This window comes from Haliotis cracherodii, unplaced genomic scaffold (genome assembly GCF_022045235.1).
Source record: "Haliotis cracherodii isolate W230 unplaced genomic scaffold, xgHalCrac1.p SCAF_3, whole genome shotgun sequence".
NCBI classification, from domain to species: Eukaryota; Metazoa; Mollusca; class Gastropoda; order Lepetellida; family Haliotidae; genus Haliotis; species Haliotis cracherodii.
The window spans coordinates 1,227,722-1,252,413 of NW_027266286.1; the positions used below are offsets into that span (position 1 = coordinate 1,227,722).

At 41.9% G+C, this 24,692-nt stretch overlaps 1 protein-coding gene across 1 annotated transcript in view; it reads left to right on the forward strand.

Moving 5' to 3' along the window:
- The window catches only part of LOC139473796 (activating signal cointegrator 1 complex subunit 3-like), a 228,620-nt gene extending 224,276 nt beyond the window's left edge, over positions 1–4,344 (forward strand). The window contains exons 42-43 of the mRNA XM_071256556.1: positions 1,398–1,489; positions 2,330–4,344. Coding sequence (XP_071112657.1) covers positions 1,398–1,489; positions 2,330–2,653 — 416 coding nt within the window. The 3' untranslated portion in view covers positions 2,654–4,344. The remainder of the gene's footprint in view (positions 1–1,397; positions 1,490–2,329) is intronic.
- The last annotated feature ends 20,348 nt before the right edge of the window (positions 4,345–24,692 follow it).

Consider the following 24,692-nt stretch of genomic DNA (forward strand, 5'->3'; position numbering starts at 1 on the left):
ACGCTCTGCATTCAACACGGGTAAAAGTCATTCGTTGCTGATGTGAATTTGATGATTGTTCAAGTACTGTACTATTTTCCGCATATGCAGATTGCAGATTGAAGTTATCACTTCGATCACTGCTTCATGTGTAGGTTGGTGTCTGGTGCAGTTGTTAGGCTTTCGGGAATGTTATCGTCTAACCCCCTCAGCCACTGAGGCTAGTCATGAAAAATAATTAAATGTGAGAGAATGTGTCTTGTACCATAGATCTATATTTATTCACTTCTCAACGGTCTCTCTCACGCCCCCGCAAAATATGCGCAACAATGTAATATCCTGTGACACTATCTGTGATCAGCAACAAACAAATCCTGTGAAGTTTTGTCTTACTCATGTCTGCTATATTTTCTTTAGACATTTAGTGTACAGAAAATGTTCTATTACTGCATTACCAATCGGGTAACAATTTGAATAATTATAAAACATTTACACCTTATTCGGATGATTTTACATGTGTGGACACAATGTATTTGAAACATGATAACATTTCATTAAATATGTTCTGGCAAAACATTTCTGCAACGTGCTGAAAACATTGTAACAACATGTTATGAAATAGTTTTGACTATGTTATAGCATCATGTTCTTCAACAACATTTTGAAAATATTTCAATAACATTTTGAATACATTTATAACACATTAATAAAATGTTTTGACAAAAATCGTTTTGAAAAACTACAATGAAACCTTTTGAAATTGTTTTGAAAATGTTATGTGTTAGCTGGGTGATCATGATGATGATGACAATGATGATGTTGACGATGATGACCCTGTTTATGACAGTGATGATCATGTTGATGATGATGATGATGATGTTGACGATGATGACCCTGTTTATGACAGTGATGATCATGTTGATGATAATGATCATGATCATGTTGACGATGATGACCCTGTTTATGACAGTGATGATCATGTTGATGATGTTGATGATGATCATGTTGACGATAATGACCCTGTTTATGCAAGTGATGATCATGTTGATGATGATGATGATGATCATCATGTTGACGATGATGACCCTGTTTATGACAGTGATGATCATGTTGATGATGATGATCATCATCATGTTGACGATGATGACCCTGTTTATGACAGTGATCATGTTGATGATGATGATGATGATCATGTTGACGATGATGACCCTGTTTATGACAGTGATGATCATGTTGATGATGATGATCATCATCATGTTGACGATGATGACCCTGTTTATGACAGTGATGATCATGTTGATGATGATGATGATGATGATGATGTTGACGATGATGACCCTGTTTATGACAGTGATGATCATGTTGATGATGATGACAATAATGATGATGATGATGATGATGATGATGATCTGTTGCAGGTGGGCGGCGGCGAGATGCGGACTGGATCAAGGTCCATGCTGACCAGGAGTATGTGCTGCAGGTCGACCTGGCCCGAGTTAACAAGACCCGGGTGAGTCCTGTACTACATCAAGTAGCCCAGTGGCGTAGACGTCCATTATGGAGCAGATGAAGATGTCAAATACATCGTCATGAACATGCTTTTGTCAGCATCAGCCTGTTCATTGAGACATGTTCATTGAGACATGTTCATTGAGACACTGGGAGAAGCTGCCTCCACAGGGTTCCTTGTCAAAATCTGTTATTCCAACAGATGCTGTAAATCTTGAAATTATTGCATCTCCAAATTAATACGACTGCTGACCCCTAGCAAAAAATGCGACTCTAAATCAATGCGACTCCTCCAACCCCATTCCCATGATACATACATATTTACCTTAATCCAATCAAACGGCAAACAGCAAACAGCACTGTATAGAGCACTTCCATAAAACAATAAACACTGTTTTCCTAAAAACAACACACAGTTTATATGTTTACTCTGTTGACTGGCATTAAAGAAGTTCAAAGGCCATAAAATAATTGAACCAACAGTTCACTGATTGATATGCGGAGACGGTGTTAATCAGCTTGACACGAGTGGATACAACTCTTGACCCCAGCACTGATAACTCACCAGATGCCTGTTGTTTAATTCCTATTCTTTGAATGACATTGTTTGGACTTGTTACAACTGCTGCTCAATAAACAGTGTTTGCGTATATATTCAAGTCGGAATTTCCACTATCCAAATTAACTATGCGAAGTTAATTAATGGGAGCAAAAACCACATTTTTTTAAAATTAATTCACGCTCGCGTTAATTTCAAGATTTACAGTAACTGATAATGTTGGACAGCGTAAAACCCAACTAACTCACTCTCTCATTAAAAGCCAATAATTTGTTACTTCAGAAATACGACACCAAGGCCCACAGTCCACGGTTCCCGAAGCCGAAGGACGAAGGCTGGATGCTGGTTGTGGGCGAGGTGGAGACCAAGGAACTCATCGCCCTCAAGCGGATGGGGTACGTGCGGAGTCGCTCCAAGGCCCAGCTCGCTCTGTACACCCCGGAGACGGTGGGGCGTGTCATCTACACCCTCTACCTGATGAGCGACGCCTACCTTGGTCTTGACCAGCAATACGACATCTGTCTGGACGTTGTGCCATCCAGCATCGAGACACAGGTCAACACGGAGCTCAAGGAGGAACTAGATGGGCTTGATTTTGATAGCTGAAAATATCTGGTATGATTGGATGAACATGAAGTTGGCTTCAGGAGAAAGAGTGTGCAACAATGTTGAATGGACTTGAATGTTGCCGGGAAACTGATGTGTCTTCTGTGAACATTCCACTCTGCTAACTTCCTCGACCGACATTTCTCGGAAGGCTTTATGTCTGGTTGAGTGAGTCCTGCAAGTCACCACGTTGCACCACACGTAGATGTTTACAGCAAAACCTCGCCAGTTCAGAGCTCATCGTCCGGAAACCTTTGGATGAATATTTTCCTTTTCTCTTTTTTTTTCTCTAGCATAAACATATTTATTTAATTTCTATTCAAACTACATGGGTTTTTTACACCTTTGTGACAGAGATATTATAGTGAGTTGTACACCTCTGATTCAGCCAAGTTCAATCAGGTCATGTTGTGTCGTGTGTGGGGGGGTTGAGGGAACATGTTTACATGTATACATGTCCATCATCTCACTGGGGTATTGTGCTGCTGAATCTCGGATCTATACAAGGCTTAAGATAAAATAAAAGAATCTGTTCTCAGTCAATGACTTTTGAAAATATAGTGCGGCGGGCGGATGGTTGGGCGTTTTTTTTGGTTTTTTTCGCTTGTTCAAACTAGTATGTAACCAAATAAACAGTTGTGTACCATCAACCTGGGAAAGAGCCTCCCAACATAAACAAACATACAAACTCCTATGGCCGCCATGACCAGTAAAGCAGTGCACATGTAAAGGGAAGTAACTGTGTGCTATATTAGATCGCATTGTGTTTAAGTAATAGGATTTTTTGAAAATTGAAATAAAAACGAAACATGTGGCGGACTTCATGTGGGTGTGGGCTTTGCCTGAGAACCAAGACTATTATTTTTTTTAGCCCAATGTCCATAGTTCAAATCCCATGAGGCGTGTGAGAAATGCTCTGGCCGTAGTACATCATAATATTTGATGTCTGATTTCACACTTGTCATCATGTATTATGTGATATTTCTCTAGATGTTATGATGTGATTTCAACATTGAAATGCAAAGTGTTAACCCAGAAATGGGAACATACAGAACGAAAGTGTGAAATCAGTCAATGCTCACACAAAATCAATGACCAATCAACAAGTTATATGGAAACACCCAACTTTAGGTTTAGAATCCACAAGGTGATACAAGAGGCAGGAGCAATGGGGGACAGGCCCTAGAATTAATGTCAGTGCACTCACAGATTATCAGAATATTGTCACCAGACCCTATGGCAGCCATGCCCGTTTGAGTGGCACAAGAGCCTAAAGTAACGTTTACAAATTTGGTTAGATCCACAATCTGCTGATTTACCAAGGATCATAATAATAGGTAATGAGATTTAAACAATAGGATCCTGCATGCCCAAGGGATGCAACTCTGCATATTGTCATGTCACTTTATCGTAGGGTAGCACAATACATGTTGTATCTTGGGGATGACATAGTGCTATTGCCACCCTCGATATCATTGCAGCCCTGACGTGGTGACAATCGATATTCTAGGATATCACATCGAGAAACTAAGAGATTCAATGATTCAACTGTTACAATATATATGATCAGTGATTCAATTGTTTGAGTGTACATGATCACTGATTCAACAATTCAATGTTTGAGTGGAAATAATGAGTCTATGGTTAGCATGTGATTGAGAGCTGTACAAATGTTTTATAAATGTACATTTTGTAAAACATGCAATAAAATGTATTTAAAAAGAAACATCCTTTTTAACTTGTTTTGTAGTGAATGGGTGAGACGGTTTAACGCCACTTTGAACAGTATTTCAGTTATATCAAAGACCGAAGTGATGCAGGTCTCGGACGTTTGAAAAACCCATGAGCACAGGTATGGTGCTGACAAACCTAGCAACAAATTCGGGCCAAACCGGGATTCGAACCCACAATCATAGGTTTCTGGCGTGCCTAAGGGACACAACTCTGCCCAGCGTATTGCGGCGTCTTAGATGACTGGGCCACCTTTCTGGTCCTGGAGCCAAGATTAGACTGTGAGGAGGGTGAAGGAGTTAGTCAGTCCAGTGATCAACCGTCCACGTTGATGGGGTACAATGGCGCAATCAAGCAAGTCACCATGTCTGACCACCATTTGGGTGCCTCTTACGACCGTCATAGGTTGCTGGGGACCAATTCTAACCCGGAATCGGGGCGGTGGGGTAGTCTAGTATTTAAAGCATTCACTCGTCACGCCAAAGACCTGGGTTCTGTTCCCCACATGGGTACAATGTGTGAAGCCCATTTCTGGTGTCCCCCACCATGACATTGCTAAAAGCGGCATAAAATCAGACTCGCTATATGACAAACCTGGAATATATCCATTTCATGAGTTTACTGAGGCACTCAAAAGCATATTTAAGTATCCCCTCTACAATTAAGTGTGCCCACAAGCCTACAATTAACTGTGCCCACAAGACTACAATTAAGTGTGCCCACAAGACTACAATTAAGTGTGCCCACAAGCCTACAATTAAGTGTGCCCACAAGCCTACAATTAAGTGTGCCCACAAGCCAACAATTAAGTGTGCCCACAAGACTACAATTAAGTGTGCCCACAAGCCAACAATTAAGTGTGCCCACAAGCCAACAATTAAGTGTGCCCACAAGACTACAATTAAGTGTGCCCACAAGCCAACAATTAAGTGTGCCCACAAGCCAACAATTAAGTGTGCCCACAAGCCAACAATTAAGTGTGCCCACAAGCCTACAATTAAGTGTGACCACAAGACTACAATTAAGTGTGCCCACAAGACTACAATTAAGTGTGCCCACAAGACTACAATTAAGTGTGCCCACAAGCCTACACTTAAGTGTGCCCACAAGCCTACAATTAAGTGTGCCCACAAGCCAACAATTAAGTGTGCCCACAAGCAAACAATTAAGTGTGCCCACAAGCCAACAATTAAGTGTGCCCACAAGCCAACAATTAAGTGTGCCCACAAGACTACAATTAAGTGTGCCCACAAGCCTACAATTAAGTGTGCCCACAAGCCAACAATTAAGTGTGCCCACAAGACTACAATTAAGTGTGCCCACAAGCCAACAATTAAGTGTGCCCACAAGCCAACAATTAAGTGTGCCCACAAGCCTACAATTAAGTGTGCCCACAAGCCTACAATTAAGTGTGCCCACAAGACTACAATTAAGTGTGCCCACAAGCCTACAATTAAGTGTGCCCACAAGCCTACAATTAAGTGTGCCCACAAGCCTACACTTAAGTGTGCCCACAAGACTACAATTAAGTGTGCCCACAAGCCAACAATTAAGTGTGCCCACAAGCCAACAATTAAGTGTGCCCACAAGCCAACAATTAAGTGTGCCCACAAGACTACAATTAAGTGTGCCCACAAGCCAACAATTAAGTGTGCCCACAAGCCAACAATTAAGTGTGCCCACAAGACTACAATTAAGTGTGCCCACAAGCCAACAATTAAGTGTGCCCACAAGCCAACAATTAAGTGTGCCCACAAGCCAACAATTAAGTGTGCCCACAAGCCTACAATTAAGTGTGCCCACAAGCCTACAATTAAGTGTGCCCACAAGCCAACAATTAAGTGTGCCCACAAGACTACAATTAAGTGTGCCCACAAGACTATGATTAAGTGTGCCCACAAGCCTACAATTAAGTGTGCCCACAAGCCTACAATTAAGTGTGCCCACAAGCCTACAATTAAGTGTGCCCACAAGACTACAATTAAGTGTGCCCACAAGCCTTCAATTAAGTGTGCCCACAAGCCTACAATTAAGTGTGCCCACAAGACTACAATTAAGTGTGCCCACAAGACTACAATTAAGTGTGCCCACAAGCCTACACTTAAGTGTGCCTACAAGCCTACAATTAAGTGTGCCCACAAGCCTACAATTAAGTGTGCCCACAAGCCTACAATTAAGTGTGCCCACAAGCCTTCAATTAAGTGTGCCCACAAGCCTACAATTAAGTGTGCCCACAAGACTACAATTAAGTGTGCCCACAAGACTACAATTAAGTGTGCCCACAAGCCTACAATTAAGTGTGCCCACAAGGCTACAATTAAGTGTGCCAACAAGACTATGATTAAGTGTGCCCACAAGACTACAATTAAGTGTGCCCTCTACAATTAAGTGTGCCCACAAGACTACAATTAAGTGTGCCCACAAGACTACAATTAAGTGTGCCCACAAGACTACAATTAAGTGTGCCCACAAGACTACAATTAAGTGTGCCCACAAGCCTACAATTACGTGTGCCCACAAGACTACAATTAAGTGTGCCCACAAGCCAACAATTAAGTGTGCCCACAAGCCTACAATTAAGTGTGCCCACAAGCCTACAATTAAGTGTGCCCACAAGACTACAATTAAGTGTGCCCACAAGACTACAATTAAGTGTGCCCACAAGACTATGATTAAGTGTGCCCACAAGACTATGATTAAGTGTGCCCACAAGCCTACAATTAGGTGTGCCCACAAGACTACAATTAAGTGTGCCCACAAGACTATGATTAAGTGTGCCCACAAGCCTACAATTAAGTGTGCCCACAAGACTACAATTAAGTGTGCCCACAAGACTATGATTAAGTGTGCCCACAAGACTACAATTAAGTGTGCCCACAAGCTTACAATTAAGTGTGCCCACAAGCCTACAATTAAGTGTGCCCACAAGCCAACAATTAAGTGTGCCCACAAGCCAACAATTAAGTGTGCCAACAAGCCTACAATTAAGTGTGCCCACAAGCCAACAATTAAGTGTGCCCACAAGACTACAATTAAGTGTGCCCACAAGCCAACAATTAAGTGTGCCCACAAGCCAACAATTAAGTGTGCCCACAAGCCAACAATTAAGTGTGCCCACAAGATTATGATTAAGTGTGCCCACAAGCCAACAATTAAGTGTGACCACAAGACTACAATTAAGTGTGCCCACAAGCCAACAATTAAGTGTGACCACAAGACTACAATTAAGTGTGCCCACAAGCCAACAATTAAGTGTGACCACAAGACTACAATTAAGTGTGCCCACAAGCCAACAATTAAGTGTGCCCACAAGCCTACAATTAAGTGTGCCCACAAGCCTACAATTAAGTGTGCCCACAAGCCTACAATTAAGTGTGCCCACAAGCCAACAATTAAGTGTGACCACAAGACTACAATTAAGTGTGCCCACAAGACTACAATTAAGTGTGCCCACAAGACTATGATTAAGTGTGCCCACAAGACTATGATTAAGTGTGCCCACAAGCCTACAATTAAGTGTGCCCACAAGACTACAATTAAGTGTGCCCACAAGCCAACAATTAAGTGTGCCCACAAGACTACAATTAAGTGTGCCCACAAGCCTACAATTAAGTGTGCCCACAAGCCTACAATTAAGTGTGCCCACAAGCCTACAATTAAGTGTGCCCACAAGCCAACAATTAAGTGTGCCCACAAGACTACGATTAAGTGTGCCCACAAGCCTACAATTAAGTGTGCCCACAAGACTACAATTAAGTGTGCCCACAAGCCAACAATTAAGTGTGACCACAAGACTACAATTAAGTGTGCCCACAAGCCAACAATTAAGTGTGACCACAAGACTACAATTAAGTGTGCCCACAAGCCAACAATTAAGTGTGCCCACAAGACTATGATTAAGTGTGCCCACAAGCCTACAATTAAGTGTGCCCACAAGACTACAATTAAGTGTGCCCACAAGCCAACAATTAAGTGTGACCACAAGACTACAATTAAGTGTGCCCACAAGCCTACAATTAAGTGTGACCACAAGACTACAATTAAGTGTGCCCACAAGCCAACAATTAAGTGTGCCCACAAGCCTACAATTAAGTGTGCCCACAAGACTACAATTAAGTGTGCCCACAAGCCTACAATTAAGTGTGCCCACAAGACTACAATTAAGTGTGCCCACAAGACTATGATTAAGTGTGCCCACAAGACTATGATTAAGTGTGCCCACAAGCCTACAATTAAGTGTGCCCACAAGACTACAATTAAGTGTGCCCACAAGCCAACAATTAAGTGTGCCCACAAGACTACAATTAAGTGTGCCCACAAGCCTACAATTAAGTGTGCCCACAAGACTACAATTAAGTGTGCCCACAAGACTATGATTAAGTGTGCCCACAAGACTACAATTAAGTGTGCCCACAAGCCTACAATTAAGTGTGCCCACAAGACTACAATTAAGTGTGCCCACAAGCCAACAATTAAGTGTGCCCACAAGCCAACAATTAAGTGTGCCCACAAGACTATGATTAAGTGTGCCCACAAGCCTACAATTAAGTGTGCCCACAAGCCAACAATTAAGTGTGCCCACAAGACTATGATTAAGTGTGCCCACAAGCCAACAATTAAGTGTGCCCACAAGCCAACAATTAAGTGTGCCCACAAGACTACGATTAAGTGTGCCCACAAGCCTACAATTAAGTGTGCCCACAAGACTACAATTAAGTGTGCCCACAAGCCAACAATTAAGTGTGACCACAAGACTACAATTAAGTGTGCCCACAAGCCAACAATTAAGTGTGACCACAAGACTACAATTAAGTGTGCCCACAAGCCAACAATTAAGTGTGCCCACAAGACTATGATTAAGTGTGCCCACAAGCCTACAATTAAGTGTGCCCACAAGACTACAATTAAGTGTGCCCACAAGCCAACAATTAAGTGTGCCCACAAGCCAACAATTAAATGTGCCCACAAGACTATGATTAAGTGTGCCCACAAGCCAACAATTAAGTGTGCCCACAAGACTATGATTAAGTGTGCCCACAAGCCTACAATTAAGTGTGCCCACAAGACTACAATTAAGTGTGCCCACAAGCCTACAATTAAGTGTGCCCACAAGACTACAATTAAGTGTGCCCACAAGACTACAATTAAGTGTGCCCTCTACAATTAAGTGTGCCCACAAGACTACAATTAAGTGTGCCCACAAGCCTACAATTAAGTGTGCCCACAAGACTATGATTAAGTGTGCCCACAAGCCAACAATTAAGTGTGCCCACAAGACTACAATTAAGCGTGCCCACAAGCCTACAATTAAGTGTGCCCTCTACAATTAAGTGTGCCCACAAGCCTACAATTAAGTGTGCCCACAAGCCTACAATTAAGTGTGCCCACAAGACTATGATTAAGTGTGCCCACAAGCCAACAATTAAGTGTGCCCACAAGCCAACAATTAAGCGTGCCCACAAGCCTACAATTAAGTGTGCCCTCTACAATTAAGTGTGCCCACAAGCCTACAATTAAGCGTGCCCACAAGCCTACAATTAAGTGTGCCCACAAGAAGAATTTTGGATCCATTGCAAACTCTATGAATGCCTTTTCCCCATAAAGATTAGCTGTTATTGACCCAGACAAGGGACTGAACTTTACTTGCTTGTTTGTTGTTTAACACCGCACTCGGCAATATTCCAGCTATATGACGGTGGTCTGTAAATAATCGAGTCTGGGCCAGACAATCCAGTGATTGACTACAAGTCCGCTTGAAAACATCACTACTTCAAAGTCAATACTCATTAAAGAAAACCATATTTGAAAAGATTACTTTTATTCTATTAAATATCCAAAAAGTTAAAAAAATATAATTAGCTAAACATGAAATATCTAGATAAATAACTGATTCAAACAGTAGAACATCACAGTGAATATTATCTAACACATTCATCAAACAATGCTGGCCTCACTCACATTCAGGTAGCAGCCACAAGTTGTCACAAAATTGAAAAAACAAAACAGGACTACAAAAACAACATATATCTGTATTGTCTACAAGTAACAAAAGCACTACAAAATGTTCACTCATCAGGAACGCTGTGAAGTGTCATCCATCTAGAAATCGTCACACTTGAGTTCAACTGACATCGCAAATAAACAGAATTTTTTTGTGAATGTTTTTTTCTCTTCCCTTCAATTTTAGGGTTGGTTGGGTAGCCTAGTGGTTAAAGCGTTCGCTCGTTGGTTCGATTCCTGACATGGGTACAATGTGTGAAGCCCATTTCTGGTGTCCCCTGCCATGATATTGCTGGAATATTGCTAAAAGCGGCGTAAAACCATACTCACTCCCTCACTCTTCAAATTTACCGTCTTTTCTGTCGCCTGCCTTCTATTGGAAGTCGGCCATCACTTGTCCTTACTGCAACAATTACTGCAGTTAGATATCTTAACATGTACTGTCCATTCTCTTTATGACTGACTGAAATAGTTCTGTGGAAAATTATTTGACCATTATGACACTAGTTGTTTGTTTGCTGTTTAACTTTCCAATATTCAAGCTACATGATGGTGGTCTGTAAGCAGCTGAGTCTGGACCAGACAATCCAGTGATTGATATTGTGATCAACATCCCACAATGACTTGACCTCCCGATCCGCTATGTCATCTCTAACGCCCAGTGTAGGTTGCTGTGACCTGACAACCCGATCCACTAAGTCGTCTCTAACGCCCAGCGTAGGTTGCTGTGACTTGACAACCCGATCCACTAAGTCGTCTCTTACACTCAGCGTAGGTTGCTGTGACCTGACAACCCGATCCACTAAGTCGTCTTTTATGCCCAGCGTAGGTTGCTGTGACCTGACAACCCGATCCACTAAGTCGTCTCTTATGCCCAGCGTAGGTTGCTGTGACCTGACAACCCGATCCACTAAGTCGTCTCTTACGCCAAGCGTAGGTTGCTGTGACCTGACAACCCAATCCACTAAGTCGTCTCTTACACCCAGCGTAGGTTGCTGTGACTTGACAACCCGATCCACTAAGTCGTCTCTTACACCCAGCGTAGGTTGCTGTGACCTAACAACCCGATCCACTAAGTCGTCTCTAACGCCCAGCGTAGGTTGCTGTGACCTGACAACCTGACAACCCGATCCACTAAGTCGTCTCTTACACCCAGCGTAGGTTGCTGGGACCTGACAACCCGATCCACTAAGTCGTTGCTAAGGGGAAAATTTACAGGGGGAAACAAGCCATGACATTTGCTCTCTTAGACTTTGTTCAGGTGAGCTATAATACCACCTGTTGTACATACTGAAAACAATCAAAGCATCTATGGTAAAAATTATCTATGAATAAAATGAAAGACATCAATAATAACAGATGAAAATAACAAAAAAATGTCTGAAAAAAACCTGCATACACAAAATATTAAACTCATTTACTGCTCTACAGGACTTTCTACTCAACACCCTGAACGCCATCATTTCTATGTCATGGATAAACAGACACATTCATATACTTGTTCAGGGCCCCGTTGCAACAAAGCGACCTTAGCGCTACGACTGTCGTAAGTCTATGTTAAGGTATGGGAGTTACAATCACCTTAGCTTAGATAGCTTTGTGCAACAGGGCACAGGAGACCAACAGTACAAAGACTTTGTAATAATTTCTTTTATTTGGTCTTCAAATAAGAAGGATGCAACATTTCTGTAAGTGTTGACTCCGGACAAACTTACTACGCGCAATTTCTAATGTTTTCAGTTATAACATAAATTACTTAATCTCTGTGTATAAAAGAAATATTGGCCCAGAAAATACCACTGATTTGTAAATCATCATGTCTAGAAATCTTCATCACAAAATTCACATTTAAATTGACCAAGTTTGTTCCTGTGCATTCAACGGAAGCAATACAAAGTACATAGTTTAATCCTGAAACTTGTACAGAAGATCGGAGGGTGCACATTACATCAATCTCAATAAAATCAGATATTGGTGCTCGCTCCTGCTAAACAAAGATCTGAGTACATTCTATTACAGGTCACGTCAGAATGACTTTTCGCAAACTTTCACCGACCAATGAAATGACAAACACGATGTCGACATTAGCCAATCTGAGAGCAGCTTTCTCGAGCTTAGTGGCAGTATAGCTTCTTACTGGCAACGTCAATGCGAAACTACGCTTTGAAAAATATTGATTCAAATTTGAAAACTGAACAAATGAAAATTCAGGAATGTTTTAACAGATGGCTGCAATTGAATGGTAGTAATTCCGATGGATTTTGGAAAGTCTCTCCCGTTTCAAATGTTTATCCCATTGAAGCAAGAGCAAGACGATGCTTTTGACGCTATCAGTCGTACAGCCCTTCATTGTTGTTGGGAATAAACTGTGTTAAGATTTTGAGGTTGCATGATGAGAAAACACATTTCAACTGATACTTTCCCGATCTAGTAAGCGATGCGCTGATTGGTTGGATGAAAGGTCGTTCTGACGTTTACCCGTAATCCTCACATCTTCATATTCTAATGAGGTTGGCATTACACTCATGTGTGCATCACAAACAAGTCAATATGCTGCTTTAAAGGATGGATCGTGTCAGAAAATGTAACAATTATTTTCCCATAATCAGAAACTGTTATACCTTTATTACTGACTTCTCAAACACATTGTTGTGAAACAACTCATTTTTTCACAGTACAAAAATAACTTTGTCAGTGATCCTCCTTCAGCAATCAACTGGTCCGCCAGCATGATCATTTGCCCTTGATCAAAGGGAAGCTACTGAAGTCGGTCAGCGTCACGTCACGTTGTGTTGTATCTGCTTGTCTGTTCAGTCCTTACAATGTCATAACATTACAAAATCAAGTCTGATGTCGCACATAGGGAAAAAATAAAACAAAGTAACATTAATGATATATTTCAACCAACTACAACCGTATAAACTTCAGGAAAAGACCCCCAGCAGTGGAGGCTGACAAGCAGAAACAGAAACGTTCCCCTCATGTTCCTGGATGCTGCACCAGTATATACAATGTTGCCAACACCTGTAAAAGTCGGCAGGAACGTCCCTGGATGCTGCACCAGTATATACAATGTTGCCAACACCTGTAAAAGTCGGCAGGAACGTCCCTGGATGCTGCACCAGTATATACAATGTTGCCAACACCTGTAAAAGGCGGCAGGAACGTCCCTGGATGCTGCACCAGTATATACAATGTTGCCAACACCTGTAAAAGTCGGCAGGAATGTCCCTGGATGCTGCACCAGTATATACAATGTTGCCAACACCTGTAAAAGTCGGCAGGAACGTCCCTGGATGCTGCACCAGTATATACAATGTTGCCAACACCTGTAAAAGGCGGCAGGAACGTCCCTGGATGCTGCACCAGTATATACAATGTTGCCAACACCTGTAAAAGGCGGCAGGAACGTCCCTGGATGCTGCACCAGTATATACAATGTTGCCAACACCTGTAAAAGGCTGCAGGAACGTCCCTGGATGCTGCACCAGTATATACAATGTTGCCAACACCTGTAAAAGGCGGCAGGAACGTCCCTGGATGCTGCACCAGTATATACAATGTTGCCAACACCTGTAAAAGGCTGCAGGAACGTCCCTGGATGCTGCACCAGTATATACAATGTTGCCAACACCTGTAAAAGGCTGCAGGAACGTCCCTGGATGCTGCACCAGTATATACAATGTTGCCAACACCTGTAAAAGTCGGCAGGAATGTCCCTGGATGCTGCACCAGTATATACAATGTTGCCAACACCTGTAAAAGTCGGCAGGAACGTCCCTGGATGCTGATTCTGTTATGTAATTAGGTTGGCTAAAAAATCCAATGTTGGCTCCCAGATTGCATTAAGGAAATACAGTGACATAGAAATCATGCTGAAAACCAACTAACACATCCATTAATTCAAGACAACATGACACTGCATTATGACTTCTGTCTGTACAATGCCCAAATCATTCAGTATGCGTTGTAAAGTTTTCATTCCTGAGATAGCCATGGTCCTCTTGGTCTCTTTCTGAACCCCGAGCAGCTGGGCTGCGACCGACACCCAGTCAGAGCCGAGTTCCAGAGTCCCACAGACAAGTGGATGTTTTCTGTCCGTGTCCCGGCAGATGCTAAACCCCCGACTCAGCGATTCATACAGTGTTGGGGGCATCAAATTATCTCTCAATTTTGGGGGGGTCTTCAGAATTTTATCTTTTTGAGAAGAAACATTGGGCAGGCTGTTAAAGGACAAGGGGAATAACTCTGGACTGAGAGCCTCTAAGATGCTGAGGATGACGAGGAGCGTGGCCAACAGGTGGAGCATCTCATCAGTCACTGTCATACCTGCAACAGGACACGGTGATCACAGATATAAACATAGATAGATCATTAAGATTGTTGCCATGGATAGAAACAGAGATACAGGATGAAGATTGTTGCCATGGATACAAATACAGGATTCAGATTGTTGCCATGGATACAAACATATATACAGGATGAAGATTGTTGCCATGGATACAAACATAGATAGATGATTAAGATTGATGCCATGGATAAAAACATAGATACAGGATGAAGATTGTTGCCATGGATTCAAACACAGGATTCAGATTGTTGCCATGGATACAAACATATATACAGGATGAAGATTGTTGCCATGGATACAAACATAAATTCAGGATGAAGATTGTTGCCATAGATACAAACATAAATACTGGATTCAAGGTCAAAACTGCTTTAACCACCAGGCTGACCACTCAGGGCCGTGTTCTAGGACGTGACTTTAGCACTAAGATGATCATAACTTCACACTTTAACACAGACTTACGACAGTCTACCGCTTCCATCGCTTTGTTGAACGGGACCCTGGTAAGTAATACTTTAAAGTTTGTAAGACATTCTCACCCAGTGACTTAAGGCCAGCTTCAAATAAACTATTCATGCAGATGTCGCTGTTGATGCCGAGTAACTGGTCAAGGTCACTACAGAACTCCCAGAATCCATCCTGTGATAAACATAAAAAGGATAATTCTTCTCTCCTCAGACTGAATGAGAAGAATGTCATGGGCACAGGAAGCATTGGATAACTGAAGGAAACACAAACTAGAAGGGGTGAGCTGACCCAGACCACACCACTCGAAGATCGTAAAGGGGTGAGCTGACTAACCCAGACCTCACCACCCGAAGATCGTAAAGGGGTGAGCTAACTAACCCAAACCTCACCACCCGTAGATTGTAAAGGTGTGAGCTAACTAACCCAAACCTCACCACCCGAAGATTGTAAAGGTGTGAGCTAACTAACCCAGACCTCACCACCTGAAGATCGTAAAGGGGTGAGCTAACTAACCAAAACCTCACCACCCGAAGATTGTAAAGGTGTGAGCTAACTAACCCAAACCTCACCACTCGAAGATCGTTAAGGGGTGAGCTAACTAACCCAAACCTCACCACCTGAAGATCGTAAAGGGGTGAGCTGACTAACCCAAACCTCACCACCTGAAGATCGTAAAGGGGTGAGCTGACTAACCCAAACCTCACCACCTGAAGATTGTAAAGGGGTGAGCTGACTAACCCAAACCTCACCACCCGAAGATCGTAAAGGGGTGAGCTAACTAACCCAAACCTCACCACCTGTAGATTGTAAAGGTGTGAGCTAACTAACCCAAACCTCACCACCCGAAGATTGTAAAGGTGTGAGCTAACTAACCCAGACCTCACCACCTGAAGATCGTAAAGGGGTGAGCCAACTAACCAAAACCTCACCACCCGAAGATTGTAAAGGTGTGAGCTAACTAACCCAAACCTCACCACTCGAAGATCGTTAAGGGGTGAGCTAACTAACCCAAACCTCACCACCTGAAGATCGTAAAGGGGTGAGCTGACTAACCCAAACCTCACCACCTGAAGATCGTAAAGGGGTGAGCTGACTAACCCAAACCTCACCACCTGAAGATCGTAAAGGGGTGAGCTGACTAACCCAAACCTCACCACCTGAAGATCGTAAAGGGGTGAGCTGACTAACCCAAACCTCACCACCTGAAGATCGTAAAGGGGTGAGCTGACTAACCCAAACCTCACCACCTGAAGATAGTAAAGGTGTGAGCTGACTAACCCAAACCTCACCACCTGAAGATCGTAAAGGGGTGAGCTAACTAACCCAAACCTCACCACCTGAAGATCGTAAAGGGGTGAGCTAACTAAGCCAAACCTCACCACCTGAAGATCGTAAAGGGGTGAGCTGACTAACCCAAACCTCACCACCTGAAGATCGTAAAGGGGTGAGCTGACTAACCCAAACCTCTCCACCTGAAGATAGTAAAGGAGTGCTTGATCCTTAAGGGGTACTCAGAGGGTACCCTAACAAACATCAATCGGAGTTTGATCAGAAAGGGGTGCTTAATATTTGCAGATGGGCTTAGGTAAACAACAGCCTTATTGCATAAAGCAGTCAGTGGAAAGACTCATCTGAACTCGAGACAAAACCCATTACTCCAGAGGTACACAACAACTTTCAGTTGGCCATATTTACCTACAAATACATCTACAGTGAGTGGGTGACTGGGTGAGTGAGTTGGATATAAGGCAGCTTTTAACAGTATTCCAGTCATATCACGGCGTGTCAGCTTAATGGAACCTTTCGCAAGATAAAATTTTGATCTTTACAAACATGTAAAATTACATGTACAGCCAAGGGCATAGAAACCTAAAAGTAATTACTAGTCTACATAATTATATTACCATATATATGTGGAAATTAATGCATCTCCAAATTAATATGACTGCTGCCCAAAGACAAAAATATGCTCAATAAAATGACTCCCCCCACTCCAACCCTAGTGGACTGATACATATCCTTACCTTACTCTAACCCTACCTTACTCTAACCTCACCTTACTCTAACCTTACCTTACTCTAACCCTACCTTACTCTAACCTCACCTTACTCTAACCTTACCTTACTCTAACCTTACCTTACTCTAACCCTACCTTACTCTAACCTTACCTTACTCTAACCCTACCTTACTCTAACCCTACCTTACTCTAACCTCACCTTACTCTAACCCTACCTTACTCTAACCCTACCTTACTCTAACCCTACCTTACTCTAACCTCACCTTACTCTAACCCTACCTTACTCTAACCCTACCTTACTCTAACCTTACCTTACTCTAACCTTACCTTACCTTACCTTACTCTAACCTTACCTTACTCTAACCCTACCTTACTCTAACCTTACCTTACTCTAACCTTACCTTACTCTAACCCTACCTTACTCTAACCTTACCTTACACTAACCTTACCTTACTCTAACCTTACCTTACTCTAACCCTACCTTACTCTAACCTTACCTTACTCTAACCTTACCTTACTCTAACCCTACCTTACTCTAACCCTACCTTACTCTAACCTTACCTTACACTAACCTTACCTTACACTAACCTTACCTTGCTCTAACCTTACCTTACTCTAACCCTACCTTAATTGAATCAAACAGCAAATATAACCCCTTATTAGCACTGAATAGAGCACTTCCATAAAAACAACACACAGTTTATATGTTTACTCTGTTGATCTGCATTAAGGAAGTTTAAAGGCAATAAAATAACTAAATCAACAACAGTTCACTGATTGATATCCGGAGCTTGACACGAGTGGGTACAATTCTTGACCCCAGCACTGATAACTCACTGGATGCCTGTTGTGTTATTCCTATTCTTTGAATGACATTGTTATATACTTGTTACAACTGCTGCTCAATAAACAGTGTTTGTGTTTATATTCAAGTAGGTATTTCCGCTGTCAGAAGTGTGCAGTGAGGCTGTCTTATTGTTGCCAGTTCTTTGGAGACATAAGTGTGAAGCTAATTAAAGCAAGCAAAGACCACTCACATAATTTCAACATCTACAGTATGCCTGCCAAAAAGCCAGTTCACCTACCTTTCGCTGCAGCATGAGAAGCAGGTCAATATCAGCAGCAGTGATGTTCCCCCTGCCCTCCCGGAGACAGGGCACCGGCACTTCGGGACCAATCTTCGTCACCATCGTCGTCAGTTCCATCGCTCCACTTGGACTCCCTTCACTCACAGCGCAGGAGGACAGTGTTTCATACACGTCTATATGTTCAAATTCAGGAAGTTTCCCTTCTAGACTTGCTTTTTTGCATTTTTTTTTTCTACGATAGGCTGCCATCGATTCCTCAGATATGTCAAGATAGGTGGCCTTCTTGAAAAGCGCAGCTGGTGCAGAATCTTCTTGTATTTCAAGTTGACGGACAGTTACTTTCTTCTTCAGGGCTGCCCTAATCATCATTGGCGTCGGAGCCTTGTCAAATCGGAGTGAGAATTTTTCGTTTGATTGCTGCACTGCTGGGGTCAAATCTCTGTCCGGAGACACCCTCGTGTCAGCAGAACGATACCTACTGTGGAATGATAAGGAATGTGAACTAATATAAGGAATGTAAGGAACACCAGAAGCCTGGAACACCATATCAGACCAGAAAGGGCAGTGAAGACAAATGAAACAACAGAAGACTAAACAGACATGCTGGGTGGGTGTCAATGAGGGGTGGGGATGTACCTGAGGGGTGTACCTGGGGGGTGTACCTGGGGGGTGTACCTGGGTGTGTACCTAGGGGATGTCAGTGTGTACCTGGGGGGTGTACCTGGGTGTGTACCTAGGGGATGTCAGTGTGTACCTGCGGGATGTCATTGTGTACCTGGGGGGTGTATCTGCGGGATGTCAGTGTGTACCTCGGGGATGTCAGTGTGTACCTGGGGGATGTCAGTGTGTACCTGGGGGATGTCAGTGTGTACCTGGGGGATGTCAGTGTGTACCTGGGGGATGTCAGTGTGTACCTGGGGGATGTCAGTGTGTACCTGGGGGATGTCAATGTGTACCTGGGGGATGTCAGTGTGTACCTGGGGGATGTCAGTGTGTACCTGGGGGATGTCAGTGTGTACCTGGGGGATGTCAGTGTGTACCTGGAGGATGTCAGTGTGTACCTGGGGGATGTCAGTGTGTACCTCGGGGATGTCAGTGTGTACCTGGGGGATGTCAGTGTGTACCTGGGGGATGTCAGTGTGTACCTGGGGGATGTCAGTGTGTACCTCGGGGATGTCAGTGTGTACCTGCGGGATGTCAGTGTGTACCTGGGGGATGTCAGTGTGTACCTGGGGGATGTCAGTGTGTACCTCGGGGATGTCAGTGTGTACCTGGGGGATGTCAGTGTGTACCTGGGGGATGTCAGTGTGTACTTGGGGGATGTCAGTGTGTACCTGGGGGATGTCAGTGTGTACCTAGGGGATGTCGGTGTGTACCTGGGGGATGTCAGTGTGTACCTGGGAGATGTCTTGTCAGTGTGTACCTGGGGGATATCAGTGTGTACCTGGGGGATGTCAGTGTGTACCTGGGGGATGTCAGTGTGTACCTGGGGGTTGTCAGTGTGTACCTGGGGGTTGTCAGTGTGTACCTGGGGGGTGTACCTGGGGGATGTCAGTGTGTACCTGGGGGATGTCAGTGTGTACCTGCGGGATGTCAGTGTGTACCTGGGGGATGTCAGTGTGTACCTGGGGGATGTCAGTGTGTACCTGGGGGATGTCAGTGTGTACCTGGGGGATGTCAGTGTGTACCTGCGGGATGTCAGTGTGTACCTGGGGGATGTCAGTGTGTACCTGCGGGATGTCAGTGTGTACCTGGGGGATGTCAGTGTGTACCTGGTACGTTCTGTTTCTTTCTTCTTCGGGGCAACCTTGCATTGGAATCCACGTGGGCTTGAAGCCTGTCTCCTAATCACTGGCTCCCTAGCCTTGTCATATCGGACTCCTCTCCATCCTCCTTTCGGAACCGAGGCTTTTTCGTTTGATTGCTGCACTACTGGGGTCAAATCTCTGTCCGGAGACACCCTCGTGTCAGCAGAACGATACCTACTGTGGAATGATAAGGAATGTGAAGTAATATAAGGAATGTAAGGAAAACCAGAAGCCTGGAACACCATATCAGACCAGAAAGGGCAGTGAAGACAAATGAAACAACAGAAGACTAAACAGACCTGCTGACAGTTCATTACATATATACTGAACAACAAAAATTACTGTGACATTTAACAAGATTTATTGCAAAGTTATGTTTTTTACCAAATCTGAAACAATTAGGGTTTGCAACAGATAAAAGACTCCTGTAAGTGTTCAAATGGTTTAATTTGCCATACTGACTTCAGAAAATGTGTGATTTCATGAAAAATACATGAACATGGCAAAATGTCAATTTACAAATCAATAGCGTGTGTGTCCACCTCTGGTTGCGATGCAAGCAACACATCTTCGTCTCATGGAATGGACCAGGTGTCGCACAAAGTCCTGTGGGATATCTGTCTATATCTGCTGGAGCATGTTTAGAAGTTTCTGGAGTGTCTGTGGAACACGTGGTTGACGTTGAAGGCGCTGATCCATCTCATCCCACACGTGCTCGATTGATCAGAGATCAGGGGAGTGAGCTGGCCAGGGGATGACATTCACACATTGTTTTGTTGAAGAGAATCCTGAACAAGTCGAGTAATATGAGGCCAGGCGTTGTCGTGTTGAAAGGTAATGCCTGGGCCATGACGATGCAAAAACGGTAGAACAACAGGGCTGATGATCTTGTCCCGGTAGTGCTGTCCATTGAGATTTCCCTCTACCACAATCAAATGGGTCCTCTATCTTGCTGTAATCCCACCGCATACCTTAACGCTGCCGCCCCCGAACCGATCTTCTTCCATGACACAAAGATTTATGTAACGTTCACATCGAAGTAGGTACACTCAAATCCGTCCATTGCTGTGGCTGAGGTGAAAACGAGACTCGTCAGTGAATAGAACTTCTCCCATAACAGGGCTTGATCTTCAATCGTCAGCAATGGTGTCTTCGCAGTGGTATATTTTTTTCACCCAATCTGATTGGCTGGCTGAGAGTGGAAAGTTGTGTCATCACGTTTTGATTGGCTGGCTAAAAATAATTGACGGCACTTTTTTCGGATGGGGATACCCGAGGTCGTCTAGTACAGGAAATCCCCAGCTGGCAAAACATTACCGTAGTGACGATGTTTCCACTGCCGAAAGTTGGTGACCGAGAGAAAATTTGTGGAATTTCGGCTTCCCAATGTACCAGATTCAGTTGCAGAATGAGAAGACGGTAACCGAAGCGAGATACCGCATTGATATCACGGGACCAGGGGAGCAACTCCGGTACATTCTTTACTGGGCGTTTTCAAGGCTAATAACAAAGCTAATGAAACAGTTAATTAATTCATGTAAAAATACCGATGAAATAGTGAAAATAACCATATTGTTTGGTATTTTTTTTTAAAATAACTATCAACCACATAAGAAATGTCACGTTATAACGAAGTGTTGATCTAGAGCCGATCAATCAAAAACATATGTCATAGTTATATTAAAATAATCGAGACTTAAATTTCATATTTTGAGAAAATAAACACTCAGATAATTTGGTTCTGAAGCAATACTCAATTTTAAAGCAGCAAACGATCAATCTTTGTCGGACGGTCCATACATCTCACGACCAAGATGTTTTGCAACCACAGCAGTTGTTTCCCCTTTCAACAGGTGGAGTTTATCCAGATCAATATAATTAATGTATTTTGGCCTATAATAACTTGGTGTTTTTTAAACATGAAGACTTCAATTATTTAAACATACTATCTCAGGACAATTAAGAAACTCATAATGAAAAAAACATTACCCAGTTTAACGTTGAACGATTAAGTCATACCTAAATCTATATAAACAAAGTAATATATGTATTTATATTTTTTCTTAACTATTTTGATTTCTGGTAGGGAGCAGACAAAATGATGAAGATAAGATGGTGGGCGTCAATCAACCTTATCAGGTATTTTTTTCAAAAACAGTAATTTGTTTTAAAAACAATGATGTACATTTATGCATCTTAAAATATAATTTGTATTTTAGATAGGATGAAATAATCTCAAAATTAATTTCATATTATTAGTTTTAGGTAGAAACTCAATATCACAGTTAATTACAGTCATGCCCCGCTTCTACGGACTTCAAATATCCGAAAACCTCGGTTCCCGGACGATTTTCATTCAAAACGAAATATTTACTATATAAATTTACCCGTATATTCAGTTTCCGGAACCGGATGGTCATTTTCATACACAAAACACTGAAATGCACACAAAATTGTCTCACTTACCCGGGCAATACACTTCCGCTGGTGGTAATCCTTTGATTCGTGAGAAGTCAATTAACCAAGTGACAATGAGTTATGTTTGAGACGAGCTTGTTTATTGTACATGTAATCCCATTTGATAGCTTGTGCTTGTATAGAGACCTTGATTACAGGAGATCTGGACAATTTGGAATTATTGTTTAAAATTCAAACCTCAAAATGTGGTAAAGTTCAAACTTCCATGACAGACTTTTTGAAACGTGTATGTCTTGAATAAAGATTGAGTGGATGTATCTGTTTGCTCTGTCATCTGTCATGAGTTGCATAATTGAAGGGAAGTAACTCTTCCAGTAAGAATCTGGTTTCAGTTATACGGAAATCCGTTTATACGGACGAATTGTGAAATGACGCAAGTGTCTGTATAAACGAGGCACAACTGTATTTTCAGAGTTAACAGACAATACAGGGTTATGTTGATTGGGTGTCCACAATGATAACTGACCATTGATGGTATCCCTAACAGAAGCACAGACTTTGTGTCACAATACCCAACAACAAAGCTCACATCATTAACACATGTAGAATTATGTTTGTCTCAAGTATATTCTTCAAACCAAAGATTTATTATTTACCATGTTTACTGGAAAAAAAACACTTCTTTAATAATGCAATTGTTATATTATCATAGCAGATAAAGAGCCCCAATATGCAAAGCTAGCTTGATTTTAATGATAATTATTTAGCATTTCTTGGGATGATAAACTGGACATATGACAAAATAAGAAATGTATTTTTATTTAATATTCTCCCATTACAAAGTTTACAGTGGTTTATTTTTTTCACATAATCTAATTAGCTGCCTGGGAGTGGAAAGCTGTGTCGCTATTTTAATCAGAGACCTTAAATTATTCTAATGTGTAAATTTTCAGAACATGGTAAGGAAAGAAAAACTGAAATTTATGGGTGATGAAGAAATGACGAACAAGAGGTCGTCTTATAACATTTTACCATAAACCTCATTTCTCTACATTAGCAATGTCTGATTTTAATTTTAATACTTTTTACCAAAACAAATCACATATGAACAGGTCACTAACATACATATTTTTTATTATGTCTTGTCATGAAGACAAAAGGAAGAAAATGTTAATTTTAAATTACCTATTATCAGTAAGTCTTAACTTCTAATCTGATTATAAAAAAAAAGAATAAAGTTTGGAGGTAAATTTTGCAGTAAAATAATAATGTAAATTACAAGGGTATTAAAATGCAAATATTTGTAGAACTACTGAAATGATAATTTATTGTTTACATATAGTCTATCCTATGTATTTATGTATAAATTCACATTGTTTCTTGTCATTCACAAATATGGGGAAATTAGATGACTCATTTAGTAACATTTTTGGTGTCATGATGTTAAATATTATGTTCAAAAGAAAAATTGTCCATTGAATAAGTTTGTTTTGTTATACATGCTCATCATGTTCAGGAACCAAAAAAAATAGAAGATGACATGAAATAATCATCATTTTACATATTAAATTATTCACTAAGTTTTAAAGAGGAAAATTCATCCAAAAATATTACAATCCATTGATGGATTTGAGAAGATTTAATTAGCTGGTCTGTTGCCCCAGTTGGTATTTACAGAATCTTGCCTGATCAATCCTGCTGACAGTTGCTTGGGCCCTTGTTTTTCGTTAACAATATTTCACAATATTTAAGACAATATATAATTTCCCCTTAATTGGGTTTATAACATTTGTTTCTAACAAACAAATAAATGAATAACGTATTTACTACACTAAAAAGGTGGGCCTATTTAGTGTTGCGCATTGAGAATTATAGTCACGGCGAGACGAATGCAAATAAAGTTAGGGGCCATTTAATCCAAAATCTTTAACAACTAGAAAGTGTTTTTACTCGTAAAAACATATGTCTCCCCCCACTCCCCTAACCCCCATTCATTCGTTTACTTAACGTTAAACCCCATCTCTTCATTCCCACCCTCCATTACTAAATAACAGAGACAAAAACAGAACTCCTAGAAATTTCAAACAACTAATGGGCACCACTTCAGTGCTGGGTTAATGTGTATACAAAGTTTCGCGAAAAAATATTAAACGGTTTC